The 20186-nt window shown below is 43.2% G+C and overlaps 1 protein-coding gene across 3 annotated transcripts in view; it reads left to right on the top strand.

The window, feature by feature from the left end:
* PRIM2 (DNA primase subunit 2) overlaps positions 1-20186 on the top strand; it is an 801093-nt gene that overhangs the window by 79034 nt on the left and 701873 nt on the right. For all 3 annotated transcript variants that reach the window (XM_069235757.1, XM_069235760.1, XM_069235759.1), the window contains exon 5: positions 4450-4570. In XM_069235757.1, the coding sequence (XP_069091858.1) occupies positions 4450-4570 (121 nt within the window). The remainder of the gene's footprint in view (positions 1-4449; positions 4571-20186) is intronic.

Raw genomic sequence — 20186 nt, 5'->3', positions numbered from 1 at the left:
GATTTTCTGAACTCTCTCAATTCTGAAAAAATTTGTCTCCAAGAAACCTGGTTTATTGGGGAGCTTCAGCTTAAAAATTACTATTCCTTTTGTTGTAAGGCCTCCCCCTCAACAAGGGGTCACGCAAAGGAGGGGGGGGGGGGGTCGCATGTTTGCTATCGAATAGACTACATTGGCAGCATGAATGCTTTAGGGATTCCAGTAATTTGTTTTTAGCAGTAACATTACACCGCATTGGAGTTGGAAACAAGGTAGTCTCCCTCACTTTGATTAATTCTTATGTTCCGCCCGGTGTCCCTTTTAATAATCTCCTACTTAAGGTATTTCTTTACATTAAGGAACTTTATGGCAAGGATCCAGAAGCCCAAATCATTATGGTAGGAGACCTAAATTGTAATATTTCTAACCCAGGGCTTGCATCCTTCTGGGATGAGGAAAATAAGAAGCATTTAGATTACTGCCTTGTATTTTTCCCCAAAAAATAAAGTCTGATAAGCGTGGGAGGCTCTTTCTAGAATATTTGAGAGAGAATGATTGTGTTATTGCTAATAGTAGACTTCCATCTGACTCTCCAACCCATCCGACCCATAAATCGCCTGGGGGTGCCTCAATCCTGGACTACGTGGTAACAAGCTTTCAGTCTTTCTCTATATTAAAGGATTTATTAGTAGTGCAGACTTCCCTTAGTGATCACAATGTTCTGGTAGTATCTCTTGATCTGAAGGCGCAACATACTGATACATGGAGTCTAGCAGGGCAGCACCCCCAGTTAAGCGTTAAAAATGGTACAACAAATTGGTCCGCGGATAGTTTTAAGGGGCTTAAAAGTATTCTGTAACGCACCCTGATTGACCTTGGTAGCTGGGTAGGGAACGAAATGGAGAGGTTCATTGGTTTCATGCAACTGGTTGCTTCAATTTCTAGTCAAAGGCCTCTGAATAAATATATAGCAAAACCCTCCCCCCTTTATTAGTAAACAGGGAAATAAACGCTCTAATCCGTATATAGTCCGTAAATCATACATCCATAAGGCAATCCCAGTTAGATATTTTAAAAAGGAGAAGGAGGTTAAGAGCGCACCTAAAAAAGGACGCCACAGATAGATCCTGGGTCGCAATAAGGGAAGAAGCCTCTTTCAGCCATACTAGGTCGTTTTGGTCCCTGATTGCCGAAGGGCGTGCTTCTAGAACCAAGCCCCTCCCATTAGCTATTTGTGAGTCAAGCTGGTCAACATTTCTAACCGTTCTTTATGCCTCTAATGGTACTCCTGTGGATATCCCTCAAACCAGATCCGATTCCCAATACTCCTATCCAGCCCTAAAAGAAATTGAGGCTACAATAAAAGGAATGCGTAGTTCCGCAGCAATGGGACCTGATGAAATCCCAATATTGTTAATAAAACATGACACATCCTCCTGGTGCAAGATTTTATTCCCAGTGTTGCAGCATTGTTATGAAGTCACGGAAGTCCCCCCCCATTCTTGGAAGGGTAGCGTTATTGTCCCCTTATATAAAAAAGGGGATCAAAACTGTCCTATGAATTACTGCCAAATTGCACTCTTGGATGTGGTCGGAACATTTTTTGCTAAATTTCTGCTGTCACAGATTAATGATTGGGCAGAAAGGTGCAAAATTATTCCCTTGGAGCAGTCCGGTTTTAGGAGAAATCATGGCACAATTGACAACATTTCCATTTTGCAAGTAATTAATGAAAAATATGTCTCTGAAAGGGGAGCACTATGCCACCTTAATAGATTTCTCCACAGCATTTGATAAGGTTGACCGTGTTCTATTATGGAAGAAGCTTTTTAAGATTAGGCATGCCCAGCCCCCTCTTTGACCTCGTGGTTGCTCTTTACTCCTCCAGCTGGTGCAGAGTTTTGCTGGGGGTTGAACTAGATCTCTCACGTTATACTAACTAAAAACGGCCTAAAACAAGAATGTATGTTAGCTCCACTGTTGTTTTCTCTGTATCTCTCAGACCTACCAGCACATTTAACTTCATGTGAGGGTTTTGCTCCCAAATTAGGAGGCAGATTGTTATGCTGTCTACTTTATGCAGATGACATAATCATTTAGTCGTACCCCAACTGGGCTTAATAATAGGCTAAAAGCCCTCAAGCAATATACTGAAGCTCACTATTTAAAGATAAATTGCTCAAAAAGTAAAATCTTGTGCTTTCACAGGAACAAAAAAATAAAGTACTGCAATTTTAATTGGACCATGGGAGCTCAACAGCTTGAAAGAGTAACCTTTTACACATTTCTGGGTAAAAGTGTCTGTGGGAATCTCAAAGAGAAAGAGAGAGCATATTGAGCATAATCAAAGGCCCAATCTCAAGCCAATGGTTTGAATACCCTCTATAGAGCAATGAGCAGAAGGCATTTTAAGCATCTCTGAGGTATATTGGGTAAAGATACCTCCATCGTTATTGCATGGTATTGAGCATATTGCAGTTTCTAAGTGGATCTTTCTCGGCAAACTCGAAGGACGTGTTTTAAGAAATATTTTAACAGTAAACTCTGCCTTCTCTGCGCCATTACGAAGACTTGAGTTGGGCCTGCATAGCGCTTTTATTCATGGCCTGGCCGCAATAATCCGTTGGATGTTTAATGTGATGACGAGCTGTGACGACTCCTTGCGGTCACTGCTAAAAAAAGAAATATTAGCTAGTCACAAAGTAAAATGTACCATCAGTAGGAATTTCTTATATGCCATGGATCTCTTACAAGTAGATCCATCTGCAATCTTTACCTTCTCACCAGTACAGCTTAAATTCGCTCTCGGGAAAGCAACTTGGGCAGTGAGTTTCAGCCAGGATGGTCAGGCCTGTACACATAGACAGAGTTTCCATATAATAGCTGACTCTTTTAAGGCCAGGGGTCACACAGCCCTACCTTATCGGGAGCTTGCCTCATGGGGTGAGAAGATTCTGGCTCCTGCTGTGACAGGGGCAGCTTCCCCTGAACACATTACAAGCAAAATGGTTTGGCTCCTCCGCCATTTGTAATCTATGCTATAATGGCGTTCAGGATTTGACGCATGTTGTCTTAATATGTTCGACCTTATTACCTTATCTTCGCAAGTGGTTGCGCCCATCTGTCTATCTCTCACTTAGATCTGCTTCTAATTTATCTCAAGCCTTATTTATTCCGCCTAATGATATGTTTTGTGCTAGAGTTTTGAACTATTTAAGTGTTTTTTTTAACTTTGTATTAATTTTATTTCAAACTGTCTATCCAAGTTTAATTAAATTGTTATTTCTTATATTTCTTCTCATTGTGTATTTGTTTTTATCTTATGTGGATCTCCATCGGAGTTTGGTAACATAATAAACTTGAACTATAGAAGCTCGGGAAGCTTTGGGGGTGTCGGCACAATCAGGGGTTAAGAAGCGGTGGGGCGAGTGGGGCTGGCACACTGGGGGTCACTGGGGGAAGCATTCACTTGCCTTCACCAGTGCACCTCCTTGGGCAGGGAGAGACAATGCAGGCGTTACTGTACATACACTTCCTGCAAAGCAAGCAAATGGATACAGTTTCCAGCTTGCTTAGCAATGGGATTTGTGTGGTTTGCCTAGTGACTTTCCAACAGTCCCTTCCCGTTTTAACCCCAGGAGGTGCTACTGTACCGCTGCAGCGTTCAGGCAAAGCCTAAAAATTTAACTAATTGAAATTACCCCGTTCAGACATCCAGTTTCGCCTTTGAAAAAAAGGAATAGCATGTCTGTCCTCAATATGTAAATTGCATGTTGCGACATTCTGAAAACATCATTTGTTCCACTCTGTATTACATAAATAGAAAAGATTTACAGTTATGGACAGTACTCTTAAGAGCCAGGTTTGTTTCATTCTGGGAAATCTACACGATTCTTTGCGTTCTGGACTTAAAGCATCTAAGTGCTGCTATTACCTATGCTTCGATTCCCAGCATTATTGCTCTGGACAGGAGCGCTGCTTTTCCGACGTTTTGATGCATATCTGGGCCTTTAACCTCTCCCACTGCAAGCCCATCACTATCAGCCTCCTTGGGACAGTTTAGTTAACGCCTTGGGCATCGCCCTGTTACATGGTTAATTGCACTTATGACGATATGTTTGACTGCGAGCGAACGTCTTTTTCCTTTTGTGTGTTGCGTCACTCTGATGCTGTGGCGCTGTGACTCGGGTCGCTTATATAAAACTGTATTACTTTTCATATTCAATGTATGTGGCAAAAGTCCGGTTAGGAATTTTTAATGCTAATAGCTCTAACTCGAGCTAATGCGAGACCCGTTGCATTGCACGTGCTTGTTCTGTGTGAATCTTGAAAAAAATGATCCTTGGCGCCTTATTGCTTTACCTCCTTAGAAACAGAAAACGTGCAGCTTCTGATCATCCATTCTGTTGTACGCAGGTGAATAATAAAGAAACAAAAAGATGACGAAAATAACTTGTTTTGTACTTTTAGTGAGGATCTCAGACGGTGGTTCATTCAGCAAGAAATGGACCTCTTCCGATTTCGATTTAATGAGATGACAAAAGCGGGAATTCAAGATTTTCTTGCATATAATAAATTGAAATACGATGCTGTAAGTATAATTCAGTGAATGTTACACTCCGCATTTCTACTTTTTAACTCTTAATAGCCCGCCTATATAGAGCTTAATGTTACATTTTGTGTTTTGAGGCGCTGTAAATCATTGATTATTGCCCACTTTATTGGAATTCACGTTATGTGCATATTGGTGAATACCAATGTTACAGTCGTTCCTTATTTGGTGTTTGGCTGACGAGTTAATCAGACACTCACATGACTGATGTACAGCGCCCGGGAAACTCTAAAATCAGACTGCGAGTCATGTTGTTGTTTACTGTGGTTTTAAATATGATTGTTTTTTTTTGTTTTTTTAATAGTGTGCAACCAAATATTTGTTTTGTAATAGGAAGCGTGCATCTCGTAAAGTTCAGGTCTCATTAGCTTTAATTTGTTTTTTTGACTGTTTCTGTTTATAAGTCTGAAAGTATTGCGGTGTAGGTGTTGAGGTGCTGTGTCCCATAATGTGCATATGATCTCCAGACTATCTTTCTTAATGTTAAACTTATTGTTTCTCACCACCCTCTCTACCTTTTCCATGTTGTGAGGAGTGTAAGATGTTCATTCTGGAGAGGTTTTATGTTGGGCTGGCAAGTCTGGTTCGATATTCACATTTAGCGAGGTTCTAGAGTGCTTTCTACCTGCTCATTTAAATCTTCGTTTTTTGCCGCTGTTATAAACACCTGTTTCTTGAAAGACCCATTACCATAGCGCACATCAGAATATTGACACTGATTAGTGCTAGAACTACTAAAGGATTGATTGGTAAATTGGGCTGAACAAAAAAGCTGATGGTTTTATCTCTCTACGTATTGTGGCACACTAGGGGCTCCAAGTCAGAAGGTGCTCGGGCTCACACGACCTACACCTCCATGCCACTGGTCTGCAGGTCAAACACTCGGTTGCGTGACCAGGAGGCAAGGGCCTGCAGCAGCTCCCTGCCCTGCACGGGAGCAACACTGATCGGCCAGCAGGAACCATCCTTAACAGCTCGTCATAGTGCTACAGTGTGACCTGAACAGACACAGGACCAGCTTAGGTCTGCACATGCGCAGCCGCCAACTGGCTCAGCTGCTGTCGCTATTTTGCAGTTGTTGGGCAGAACTGCAAATATTTCAAGTTCACTGATCCCTGGAACAAAATTACTTTTAGTCCTGGTCTTTTGCATAGCTGTGCCAAAGACTACACTGCTATTCTTTGAGGACCTGAGTCGTCAGCCCAGGTGTACAATGTGAGACTTTCTAAGAGACAATTCTATTGCGGTGGTGGAAGAAGTAGTCCTATTCCTCACTGGGAGAGGACTGCATTGTGGCCTAATGCGTATGCTGGAGGGATTTGTTTGAATCTCAGTCACAGGTTCGAATCTTAGGTGACCCACTCCAACTTTCACCCTCCTGAAGGTAGCTAAAAAGACCTGTGAGCTGGAAAGCAGTCATCTAAAGCACCAAAATAAATGCACTCCATGTTTTGTCAGTCAAACCTGAGGAAACGTACTCCGGCATAGGCTATATGCAGTCTGGCATAAATTGAGATTGCTGACCTCAGGTACATGTTCGGGAAACAATTATTGTGCTGACTTTCTCAGCAGAACACAGAAGTGCTACAAATGGGAACCGGGCCAATGACAACTGACCTCCATCTATCAAAGCTGGGGGAAACCAAGTCTATCATCTGAAAGGGGTCGTGGGGTAAATGCCTTTCAGAGAATATGAAGAGGAATATTATGCTTTCCTCCCCTTCCCTTGATACCAAGGCTTTTAAAGCAAAAATAAAACGGTAGCTGTGTCACCTCATCCTCATAGCTCCATCGTGGCCCAGGCAATTTTAATGCACATAGCTACTTTTATCAAAACAGTACCGTATTCCACTCAGACTGGTAAACAACCTCTTAAAGATGAACAAAGGCGAGGTTCTTCCCAATTCAAAATCTCACAATTTATTGGCTTGGCTCCTAAAATTCAATACGTTTTTTCTCATGAGTATTTCAGAAGACTACAAAGCAGTGTTAAACAAAGCCTGGGCTGTAATAACAAAGACAACATGCAAGCTTGAACCAACTCTTTATTGTTTTATATGTGAAGGTTGTTGTACAGAATTGGGTTCTGTAGTTGCCAGTCAGTTTGCACTCTGTCCAAGCAGGGACCCCCACTCTGGTCAGGATAAGGGAGTTACACTCCTACTACAACCCCTGCTCACCTCCTTGGTAGCTTGGCACAAGCAGTCAGGCTTATCTCAAAGGCAATGGGTAAAGTATTTGTAGCAACTAACACAGTAATACAGTGAAAACACTACAAAATGGACACACACCAATTTAGAAAAAATAGGCAATATTTAGCTAAATCAAACAAGTCCCAAACCACAGAAATCCAACATACACAAGTCAAGATATGAATTTTCTAAAGAATAAGCGTCTTTCTCCATAGAAAACAATGGAAACGTTGTTGTTACACAAAGTACCTGGTTTGCATAAAAAATAAAGCCCCACGGGCGAGTGTGCACCGAAAAAGTCAGCGATGCCTCGATTCCTTACTCAAAAGTGAGGCGGTGGATCATTTCTTTTTCAGTCAGGTAGGCGATGCATCCTTTTCCTCTCCTGCACGAGAGCGGTGTTGATTTCCAGACGGGTACCTCTGATCTGTGCAAGCTTGCGTTTATTTTTGATGCCCAGCGATGATGCTTGAGGAATGCTGTTGCACGGTGTTGGAAAACCGCCCCGCGTGGGATTTGCATCGTTCTCAGCAGCCGCAAGCGGGTGTTGTGTCGTTTCTCCAGCGGCGATGCATCGATCTCCCAGCGGCGATGCAGGTGAGTGGCGATTTTAGCCGCGAAGCGGGTGCACGTCAAAAGTTTCCCCGCACAGCTCTTGTGCGTCGATTTCTACCTTGGTTCCACCAGCTTCACTTCCGAGGACCCAGGGACTGGATAGGGCATCACTTACTAGGGCAGGAGTCTTAGCAGAGAGTCCAGATGCTGGCCGAGGAAGTCTTTGATGGCCCTGAGACTTCAAAACAGGAGGTAAGCTCAATCCAAGCCCTTGGATACAATTCAGAAGTAAGCATATACCACAAAGTCCAGTCTTTGTCCTCTTTCAGGCAGAAGTAGCAACTGCAGGCTAACCCAGAAAAACACAGCCACAGGCAAAGGGGAGATAGTCCTCCTCTAGCTCTTCAGCTCTTCTCCTTGGCAGAGGCTCCTATTAGTTTCAGAAGTAATCTAAAAATCTAAGGTTTTGGGTCCACTACTTACACCCATTTCTGCCTTTGAGGTAGGCAGACTTCAAAAGGAAGTTGTTTTTGTTCACAAGATCCTGCCTTGCCCAGGTCTTACCCCAGAGACACACCAGGGGGTTGGAGACTACATTGTGAGAGGGCAGGCACAGCCCATTCAGGTGTAAGTTACCTCTCTTCCCTCCACTCTAGCTTAGATGGATCATTGGGATAAGCAGGCTAAACCACAGCTCCCTTTGTGGCACTATCTAGAGGGTATTCACAAACAGCCCACTGTTAGTCTGACCCAGACAGGGAATACACTAGCAGGCACAGTCACAGAATGGTTTAAACAAGAAAATGTCCACTTTCTAAAAGTGGTGTTTTCAAACTGACAATTCAAATAACAACTTTACTAAAATATATATTTTTTAATTGTGAGTTCAGAGACACCAAACTCAATATTTCAATCTGCTCTCGAAGGGAAACTGCACTTAAGATATTTAAAGGCAGCCCTCATGTTAACTTGAGAGAACAACAATGAAAACCGAATTTGGCAGTACTTCACTGTTAGGACATGCAAAACACATCAGTACATGTCCCATCTTTAACATACACTGCACCTTGCCCATGGGGCTATCTAGAGCCTACCTTAGGGGTGCCATAAATGTATGAAAAGGAAAGTGTTTGGGCCGGGCCTGGCAAGTGGGAACACTTGCCAGGTCGAATTGGCAGATTAAAACTGCACACAGACACTGCAGTGGCAAGTCTGAGTCATGTTTACAGGGCTACTCATGTGGGTGGCACAATCAGTGCTGCAGGCCTACTAGTAGCATTTGATGTACAGGCCCTAGGCACCTCTAGTGCTCTTTGTTAGGGACTAGCTAGTAAATCAAATATGCCAATCATGGAAGAGACAATTTCACATAAAATTTACACAGGGAGCACAGCGGTGGTCAGTAGTGGTTAAGTCACCAGACTACCAAAAACAAAGTCCAGCACACAGGCAAACATATGTAGCAGAGGCAAAAAAAGACAGGGAAGGCCACACCATGGATGCTAGGTCTAACAGCGTTCCAAAAGCAAAGTCCACCCTCTTTCTTCTTTATCTGAGCAAGTCACACTTGTAGGATCATGTCTCTCTCATGCTCCTGCCAAAGTCCATCTGGTGACAATTTCATGGTATAGGAAATCATCAAAGCCATTGTCTCTCTGGTATTGTAGAGAAGTGAACTAATTCTTCAAGTGCCTTTTCCGAGCTTAGCCGCCAGTGAAGAGACAACCAATTTCATGGCAATTAAATACCGGTCTTAACTAATGAAGAGCCAGTTCAGGCCCATAAATACAGTGGATCTCAGATACTTTTCTTGTAAGAGTGATTCACTACTAGCCTTAACATCCACACAAAAGGCTGGTAAAATCCAAGCTTTTACTATTAAGTAACCTTATATGCAATTCTGAAATGACAGTCCTACTAAGAATAAATCCTCAGTTTATTCTTATAACACCATTATATTTTCATCTTAACGAACTAGTAGTTCTCAATACACATCACCCCTGAGGTAGGCCCTAGACACCCCTAAGGGCAGAGTGCAGTGTATTTAAAAAGTTGGACATGTACTTTTAGGTTTTACTTGTCCAGGTAGTGAAGAAATCTTAAATTAGTTTTTCACTACTGCAGGGCCCATCTTTCCCTTAGGTTTACATTAGGATTGCCTTATTACGTTTTCTAAGTCTAATTTCTAGCTGGGAAGAGATGGGCCCCCCAAATTTGGGGTCTCTGGAATCGCAATTTAAAATCACAACTTTTGGTGTCTCATTTTAAATTGTAATTTTGAAAATGCCACTTTCAGAAAAATGGCATTTTCTTACTTTAAATCATTTAGTGTCTTTTGTCTGTCTCTGAATACATGGCTGGCTGGGTGACAGCTGGTCTCATGTGCATTCCCTCCAGACAGCCACACACAAAGGGAGCTTGGGTGTGACTGAGTGGTCATCTGCATGTTGATGGCCCATCCTGGGCAGGATGGGTGGGAGGAGCTGACATATCTGAATGGGCTGGGTCCTGAGCCCTCACAAAGGGCAGCATAACCCTCCTGTAGTGTCTGAAGGCAAGGTAGGGACTTTGTGTGCACATTTCAAAGCCCTCTCTCTGAAGTCTTCCCCACTTCAAAAGCACCACTGGGTATACGCACAGGACGTCTGGCTCTACCAAGTCAGTACACTTCTGGACTTGAGGACATTCTGCCAGGAAGGACTACTGCGCTACTGAAGAGACTACCACTCTGCTGGACTCCTTCTTTGCTGTACCTGCCCTCCTTGCCTGGGAATGAGGACAGGGCCTGCAGCTCTAAATCCCCAGAGCCACGGTGACTCAGAGCTTGCTGGCTTGCCTCCTGTTCTGAAGTCTCAAGGGCATCAGACTTTACTCAGCTCTACTACAGCTTCCGGACTCTGCCAACGGTGAGTTCTGCCCTACCAATGGTTCCCACCCAGTCCTGGGCCCTTGGAAGTGGGTTCTGCAGCTATTTTTCACAGAAATCCATACATCGTAATTGCACCGATTGGAACCACCCTATCTCTTTGACACCGATGCATTAACACCGAGGACAAAGACATCACAGCACCAGTTACGCGGCTCGGAACTGGCACATTGCTGGCTGCTCAGCTCAATGACAATGCCTCACCTTCATCGCAAAGGGTTTGATGCCGCACCACTACTCAAGGACATTGTACCAACCACAGTGCGCGGCTTGATGGAGACACATCCCTGACTGCTCAGATCAGACCCGAAGCATCGCCTTTGTATTGTCCTTCTACTCCTCGCATAGTATCTCGATGTTAACGCAACCCTCCAGACAAGGTACTTTTTCAGCGGGACAAGATTGGTCCCTGTAGCTGGCCCGTGCTCCATTGTGACCAGCCTGATTTACCACTGTGTAGTGTGACCAGATAGCCGCAGTTGGCGCTTTCAGTTTCTAAGCACTATATTTGCAAATATTCTTTAAAAATTAATATCACAACTTCTACTTATTGTATGTTTGTCGTTTTGGTCTTGTATGTTTCATTAAACTAGAATCTATTTTCTAACTTGGCGTGGACTACTTCTTTGTGGTGTTCTTCCTGCTGTTTTGCTCTTAAGTGTTGCACAGTTACTTTACACATTGCCTCCTAAGGTAAGCCTGCCTGCTGTGTGACAAGCTACCAAAAGGTGAACACAGGTTAGTTTATGGTGTGTAACTAACTTACTCTTATAAGGATTGTGGTTCCTGCTTGGGCAGGGTGCATACCTTTGACAACTAGAAACCCAATTTCTAACATGCTTACTATAAGTAATGTGGGACTAAGTAACTTGTTTTTTTCTGTTTATGCTTCCATATTTTGCAGTTCATAATAAACCGATGCAGTGTCATGAATGTACCTAGGATAACTCCATTTGACATGGTGTGGCGGCCTTCATTTCAACCCATTTTTTAAAATGTTTTAAAAAACTTTTTTGTGATATATTTTCGGTTAGAAACTGAAACATTATGCAAAAGAACAGTCTGACCCTTTCAAAAACACATTTTCATTCTCAGTATTGTATTTCAGAAGGCTACCGAAGACTCCCCCTCCCCACCCTGCAGACGAGGATTTGTATGCACAATAAGTACGCATCCCCTTCCACTGCTTTTCCAAGATCTTCCCATCATGTGATACCTCCTACTCTAATCGGCCATCTCGGATCTTCTTTTAAGGAAGGCTCAGTCTGTGTCCGAAAGTACCTCCAGGGACCCCATACTAATCAAATTTTCGAAGGGCAGCCATTCTCCTAGTGTTGTCAACATTGGTGACTGCAGTTCTGGAGTAAAGCACCAGGAGGCCACTGTCATCAGTTCCCCGTTCCATCTCCCAATCACTGCAGCAAAGCAGCCCTCCAAATCCACCCATGTATAGGTGACCTTCAGCAGCAGTGATCTGCGGATCAGGATAACAACTATTCACAATGTGAATCCCGAATGAACTAAATCATTGTACCCGCCCCTCCCAAGGAACCTACAAATAGGGTCTCAGTAGAACAATGTCTGGCTTCTACATATTTATTTCGAAATTGTCACCACTCCTCTGTTCAGCTTGTTTCCCAGCCTGTTGATGTTCCAAGATAAGCGTGAGCTGTGGTCACATACCAATATCCTGTGTCTGCATGGTCATGGATTATGCCTCCCCTGCAGCCTTCTGTCTATATGCATTGTGTTGTCAGTTTGAACACTCCCCTCAAATTCCCTTCTCCCTACTACCTGTGGCAACAAGCTTAAAAGTACTTGCCACCCCAGTGCTTAAGGTGTCTGTTTCCTACCCTTTCGCTTCCTCAAACATGTTTGTGAATTCTATTGAACTTCTATTTCAGAGGTCTAGACGGGCTGTCCCTTTGTTTGGATGTGCGGTTTTGTCTCGTCACGCTTCTGTGCTCAATAACAAATGGCCCGCACTGTACATAAAACAATCTAGCTTTGAACAAGAGTTCTGTCTAAACCAGTTGAGTCAATCTCAAAAAAGTATCTGCTAAATTAGCTTTAGCATTACAGCAAACTGCTTGGGTTTAGAAGGTGCCTATGCGTTCTTCACCATAGAGCAAACTTAAATTTAAGTAAACTATTGTGCTCAGTTTACATTTTAATGTCATTGACCTTCCTTGACTTAGTACAAAAAGTATTTCAGAAGACTACTCATACGGTTTTGGGACAATAAAACAGTTGTCAATGCATAAGAAGTTCATGTGTGAAACTTGCTTTCAGAGACTGACAATGTCCAAGGTGTTCTGCTGGACGTATTTTCATAGCCTAGTCCTGCATTTAGTTTAAGCTGAAGTCGAAGGAAGGAGAAAGCCAAGCATTCTTGCTCATACTGTTACGGCTGCCCTCCTTTGTTCTACAGGATGCGTCTTGTTTTCTTTTTCAAAACTACTTAGTGGAATTGGAGAACCTTGTCAGACTCCTGCACATACCTCCAAACCCGGAGACAAATGGAGCTGGTGGCACTGCAAAGAGGTGGCTCCTGTCATCCTCACAGTGCCACTGACCGCCGCCAAACACTCCTCAAGAATCGGATTAGGTTTCTGCTGGTGAAGTCTTGTGTAACTGTCTTTGTGTCCCTGGACATATTGAGGATGTGGGAGAACGCATGGTGTGCATGCCTTTCATAGGAAACGTACAGTGAGGTGAGAAAAGAAAGCACACTCTTAAGTTTCTGTACTTTTGCATAGTAAGACGTATCTGATCCAGAATTTCTAAGAGTAGATGGATTTTACTTTGTGCAAAGCCCAACTCTTCATGGGCCGGGCCCGGGATAAGAGCGGCAACCGTTGCCATTCAAAGGCTGTCCTCATATTGCTGAGATAAGTGGAGAAAGCATAAGAAACTTAAGAACCATGGCAAGGGTTAGTCACCTAGATGCCCTCCATCTCCCCCAGGATCCTCATCCTTTGGACTGGAGTTGATTGTCAAGTAGCTTGAATATTCTTCTCTCAGCGGCCTTGTACCATTCACCCCTCTGGACTCGCCACAGAACCTCCCCAATCTCCACCAGCTCCTTCACTGACATTCTCTGATCCATCGTTCCTGGGTCCCTCCTCCTGAAATGCCGATGCTGGCGCCCCTCTATCTGTAGGTCCTGACTCCAGGCTTGGACCGGACTGCTTTTCTTAACACTATGTACACCATATTTACCCAAGCCACTATACCACCAGGTGCACCTTTAAGGCCCATGATGCTGTACGGACTGCTGATGTTCATGCCTTTGATCCGGATGCCAGTGCCTTCCATCGTTCTCTTAAGCACTCCATTATGACACCAAATCCTTGTGCATAATGGCCAGATCCACCATCCCAGAAGCCTTCCACCTTTGGCACTTCATTCAGAGCCTGTACCGCAGAACACAGGCCACATAGGGTGGCACAGAGACTACTAGAGGAGGTGGAATCCAATCTGAGTCCCTTCGGATTGGACTCAGATTTCTTAAGCCTGTATGCCTTGGCCACAATGGCGGGGATGACCACGGTAATGAGCTGTTAGGCCAGTCTTCAGCCACTGGACTGGATACCTCCCCAGAAATTACAACTAAGTTTCTAGTTGGGAGACACCTTGTGGCCCCCACCACCACAGAAGTAATGTCCTTTTATACAGTAGTGCTAGCGCGCCTGATTCTTATTAAGTAAACTTACAAGGGGACGCGTGTAGGTCGATGAACCTTTTGGATCGCATGGTGTATCATAGTCAAGTGGTAAACCAATGGACCATCAATAAGCACTACGATCATTAACAACTGTCAGAAAAACCCCTATCTAATAAGAAAAATACCATCACTCTCAAAAAGGTTAATCGTTTTTTTTCCCTATTAGTTACAATTCTAATCAACACCTTTATTCGACTTTATTGTTAATCAAACTTTATTAATCATCACAAACAAACTATTCACCAAGAATATTCTATCCATAAACGAGCATCAACATAAGTCAGCAAATCCTTTAACATTATGAATAATTCAGCAATGCAAGTCAGTCAGTCAGCTGTCACCGTTAAGTCACCCTTGTCAGCCTACCTAACTCAAATTAGCATCAGCATGTGGGTCTTCATGCGAAAACAATTTAGACAAAAATCATTAATTTGGAAAAATCTATCTAAAGAGAAACATTTTAAAACAGTGCAGTTGGTACGTAAAAGAAAAAGCACACGTTAGTCAGTCACATTGTTAAAGCTACCTATCCAAGATAGACCAGCAACGAGTCAGTCTTCGTCTCCAGGTCATCAGTCATCAGCAAGTATCAGGCTCACAGAGAGTAAGCCCAATTATCAGCACTTCAGACAGCGTCTCCTGACGTCATCAACTTTCGCCTCTCCACTCTGAATTTTCTTCCCTTGTCATGACTTTTTATTAAGGTCTCTCAGTCCGTCCCACTAATTGCTAATTGGTCAACCTTATCAAAGGTTATGACTAACCTATAGTTTTTGTTTACCACATATTCGCGTCAGTTCAAGCTTCAAGTTCCATTAGTTTGATTGGTCCTTCTGTCGATGAGAATATCATCCGGCTCTTCAGGTAACAAAATTGTTGCTCACAGTCTTTCAGTCAGTGCTTCCATTGTTCAAGTCCGGGAAAGTACGTTTAACCTACACTACACATAATTGTATCAGTTTGTCCTCATCTTCTGTCCACTGGTACATTTGCAGAATTTTCAAGCAGAGCTCCGTCTGAACTCTGTACAGTTCAAGGTCCTTGTCTCCAGTTCCAGTCTTCGGCAGCTCATCGTGTCTCCACGTTTAAGCAAGCAAGGCCCAGCGAAGACCAGGCCTCCAGGTCGGCTAAGTTAAGAACATGAATTATCATAAAACATAAGTTATACATTCAAATATGACATTAGTACACATTTTAATATGTTTTCATTATTTAGCATTTTGTTAATAGATCTGGTGACCACTCCCCGTGGCCATATTTTACTCATAAAAGTTATTTTCAAATATTAGTTTCTTTTATCAATATTTCTTCCATAGTATTCATACGCAAATCATTAGAAATTTCTCATAGCATATCTGCTCCAACAGTAGTGAAAAAGGCTGCTGAAGTACTGAATCTGCAGCTCTCAACAGTAGAAATGAGGACAAAAGTCTTCACTGAAGTCCTCCTTCCAGCAGCACTATCTGCCTTGTTCGACCTGGCCATAGCAGCTTTGGAATAGCTCACTTCCTCTGCGGTGGTCAACAGGTTGGTTACAAGATGATATCCCCCTGGCCCGGGTGACCCACCATTCTTATCTATGTACCAGTCTATGGAGAGTCCTAGTTTTTCAAGCCTCCTTCTCATTTGGACTGTCAAACAGCATCTTTTCATCTGTCCCTGTGGATCGAGAATCCAAGCGCCTCCTTGAGGTCTGTGGAATGAAGACCACCTCTCTGGGTAGCTTGGTTACAATGTCCCTCAATGCCAGAGGCCATGCTTTGTGTGATAAGGCCCAAATGGTGATGCAACATGTCCTGGAGGGTATGAGGGCATGTTTTCAATAGGTGGTTCAGGATGGACAAAATGCGTCGCACGGCATCGTCAAGTTGGGATTAGACACCACCAACTCTGAAGCACCTGCCATGGATACGCCCGTCTCCATTTCTAACAAGTACAGCACAAATACAGTTGTTGATTCTTGGCGAGGCTCCTTCTTATGCCCCCTTCACAAAAACAAGAACAGTAGAACGGATCTTTCCAGTTACTGCAAAATTGTGCTGCTAGTGTCGAAGCAAAGCATATGCGAAGATTTTAGCTGAAAACCTGATCAAATTATATCAGGCCCTTCTTTCAAAAAGGTTTCAGGTTGAATTGTAGTACAATGGATAACGTGACTCTTTTAGCTCACTGTGCAATCAATCTTGAAAGACCGCATTATTCGCTTGTTTTATTGATTACACCGCAGCCTTTATTAAGGTTGACTGGCAGATAGTGTGGAAAAAAAATTGGTAACATGGGTCATTCGGCCTAACTTCAAGGCCTTATTTCACTGTACTCAGATACTTAGGTTCATGTCAAAGTTTGAGACTCTAGGCCCTTTTCAAGGAAAATCTACACGAATAGGAGATTGGAGCAGGGCTGTGTTTCCTCACGCCTTCTCCTTTTTATACCTTATACTGTGGAAATTGGGGTATCACCCCCCCCCCCTTCAAAAATCAACAATAATTTGCTAATCTTATAGTATGCAGATGATATTGGCAATGTAGACCACACATGTTGGCCTGCAAAGGGCCATCCGAAGAAACAAAATGCCTACCTGTGATGACTCTCTTTATGGTCAATACTCTGCCTTTCTGCAGATTCCTCACTGACCCGTCGTCTGCCTTCGTTTTGACGGATGTATTATCGGGAAGGTTGGGAAAATCCAAAGATTAAATTTGGTACTGCACTACTTAATGTTGATGCCAGGTTCATCTGTTTTCCCTAGAAGGCTTGAGGGGGTGTGGGGGTGGAAACTGATATTATGCCAGGATTGGCACTGTATGGCTTTGGTGATGTTGAGAATCTGCAAGTAGACAAAGTATCCGCCAAAAAGATTGTGAATGCAGGTGAATATCTTTTTTATTTGGGTAAAAAGCAAGAACACATCACAAAGATTATGTTAAAAGGCAAAGGAAATTCCCATTATTTTAGACTGAGACAGTAGTCCTGGAATCTCTGGGACTTTTTTGGGGGGGTTGTCATAAACACTGGATTTAGCAGCATGCACACTCGTCCTAACTGTGGTGGACACAAGAGACTGGACAAAGGTGAGATTTTACTTTTGGTGGTTGTTGGGCTTCTGCTTATTAGGCTACTCTGTTGCAGTCTGTCCATTTATTTGCTGCTTTTGTGGAAGTTGTGGGATTAACTTGTTAACAAGTATGGGCACTTTCCGACCGCTTCTGTTTCAGTCCATCCCTGTTTTTTCTATGCCTATAACAGCTCAAGATTGTATTCCATGATTCTGAGAAACGTTGAGAGCAAAGAATTGCTGCTACTGATCTCTCAGTACTGATACAAAACAGTGTCAAATGGGTAGGCCGCAAGGGTTGACCATGGCAGTCAGTCCTCATCGAATGTCAGCCATTGCTATTCATTCCATTAGAACCTGGAACTTTACCACACAGTAATAACGATGTGATTAACCTTACATCATTATCATTTTAAATATCACGTTATTTGCTAGTATTGTTACCACCTGTGTGTATTCACTGATAAACGTTAAAGTGACATAGTTAAGTAAAAATGTAAGTTGCAACATAGCATGTTAAACTAAAACAAAAAAACACTGAAATTCACCATTTACTTTATGAAGCAAGTTATAGTTACTTCACTTAACTGTAACTAGAACTTGCAAAGGGTCCCTGAATTCCCAAACTGAAGAGCAAAAACTCAAGCTCTGGTAATACTTAAAAAAAAATCAACAAAAAAAAAACATAAGTGACTTTCTTTTCCTTGGGTCATGTTATATAGACCACAAGGAACATAGGGCTATTATTATTTTTTTTTTTTTTTTTGGTGGGGAGCAGATTGACTTCCGGCAACCCCACAACTTTAAAAAAACATGCTGATGGTGCACATACCCAGCTTGGGGCACCACCTTAGCACAAAATATATTTAAGGAAACACATGAAGGTCATTCTGGGGGCGATCCTTGCCAGGAGTAGTGAATAATAAATGGCTGTTGCAAGCCGTTTATTATTTTGTCCAGGCTTTTTTCTTCTTCTATTAACCCCAAAGCTCCTGCAGACCTGCCTGCTCCCTGCGCGGGAACCGGTCAGACTTTTAATTTTGTTCACTTCGATGTTGAAGCCGAGGCACTCTAAGTTTTAACGTTTGGTGCCGCAGGGAGATGCCTTTGGCCGCCACAGAACTCCTGCCTGTGGCCATCCAGGGTGCAGCTGGAGTTGGCTCTGATGGTTTGCACCCCCGGCAGGAGCACCATTGGTTTCTGGCCCTGCTGGGTGGGAGCAAACATGTTAAGTTTTCCCTGCCAGCGCCCTTGTGGGCAGTGAACAGCACAATGCCCGGGGTGTGAGGTGTTCTTGGTACACTGTATGTCACCAGAGCCATAAGATGGCTTGGTGGGGCCCAGTTGGAAAAATGCTTCAGCCCTGGGGAATGGAGCCCCAGGGAGAAGGGTACTCCGCTGGCCCCTTTCCCCAACTTATTTTTGTTATGGTCCCAGGGTTTAGGTCCCTGGGGCCTTTTAACGGCTAAGGGGGACTGCATACTCCCTCCCCTTTTATATTACATTAACGCAAATCCTCCATGAATGAAAAAAAGTAAATTTCTGGGCTTTGGGGTGGTGGTGTCAGAAGGGCTCTCTCTGGGACCCTCTACGCCAGGGCATGAGGCGTTCTACTATGACCCCATATTGACTTTTCTAATCTTTTTTTTCAGGACAGGGGACTGTGTTTCAGTGTCCTTAAAACAATTGCCACAATTTCTTTGTTGATGTTGTGGTAGCCAGTCGGATCTAAGCTTTAGATGTGTCGAGTCTGCGGATCCAAACTACTTAATGGATTTACACTGTATCACACCAAGCATGCTTTCTGGGTGAAGAACTAGCTTTCTGTCCAATTTGGCTGTATTTCATTTTCCTATACAAAAATAAATGGGGCAAACTAGTTTTGGAAATCAAAGCCCCTCCTCCCCCCCCCCCCAAATTGACAGATAACCTTCAAATATTCCTGGAAGGAGCTGGGTTAATTTGTTATCTGTGTTTGTAAAGCACACGATCGCCTACAAGGGTATCCTTCAAAACCAGCTATGGTTTCCTGTGGGTAATCTGAGTCCAATTAATTTTATGGCAGGGTAATCTACCCCCACACTCCTCTTACAAGATGTTTTTTTCTTTTTAGTTAACTTATATTGTAACGCCCTATACCCACCGCTAACCCATAAAAACTCGTTACTATCCCTTAAACTACCCCTGAACCCTAAACAAACAAAAAAAAAATCCACCCTGAACCCTAAAAACTCCTTGCTACCCATTTTTGTTTTTACATTTTGTTGTGTTTTCAGGAGGTTACACTTAGTACAATATCTCTGCTGCAGAGCGTCCCATTACAGATTATGCACTGTGGTACTGAGACTGGTCTGTTGCAGCGTCACAGCATGAATACATTAATGCAATCAAATCTGTTCTCAACATTCAACAAAGAAATATAAAATTATGTTTTTTATGTATGTGGGCTACTAGGCCCTCCGTACACATAAATTAAAGGTTAGAGGGCAAGTGGGTGTGACTGAGAAATACAAATTGGGATAAAGGAGCTGCGGGTAGGGGCTGTCCATAAACACTTGCACAAAGTGTTCCCATGTGGGAGCTGGCCATATGTCCTCTTGTGGCGGGCATTTCTCTGGTGGGAACTTTAGCGCCCTCAGTAGTTTTCTGCCAGAGATCCAGGTCTTCTGTTAACTTAGGGTAGGTTATGACCTGTTTCAAAACAATAGGAGAGGGAGCAGGGAGATTAGTGGCCCAGTGTACAATCTCCCAAATATAACCTATAACAATTATAAAGTACACTGTTCCAAAGAGAAAAAACACTAATAGTTCACAAGGGAACTGGTAGCCAGGAGCTAGAGAGCCCTCACACACCCAATAGGATGTCGAGCTTCATCACTGGGCAAGCACCTCGTCAGACCGGCACTGCAATGTCTGGCGGGCCACCCCTTAAAAAGGTGGTGGTTCTTAGCCAGAGATCTTGTACCAATGGTAGTCAGACCTACGATGAACACAAACTATAGGTGTATGCAGGAGAGAAAGAAAGGGGAAAAATAAAATTGGCTCTAAACCATAACCATCATATTTAATAATTCAGAAGTTGATTCAGGCCAAAATTGAAAATGGAGAGTGCTTACTGAGTTAATGCTCAGCTGCACTCT

Source organism: Pleurodeles waltl, chromosome 5, assembly GCF_031143425.1.
Source record: "Pleurodeles waltl isolate 20211129_DDA chromosome 5, aPleWal1.hap1.20221129, whole genome shotgun sequence".
Classification (NCBI taxonomy): Eukaryota; Metazoa; Chordata; class Amphibia; order Caudata; family Salamandridae; genus Pleurodeles; species Pleurodeles waltl.
The sequence above is the reverse complement of the archived record's forward strand: the minus strand, read 5'-3'. Positions and strand labels throughout refer to the sequence as shown.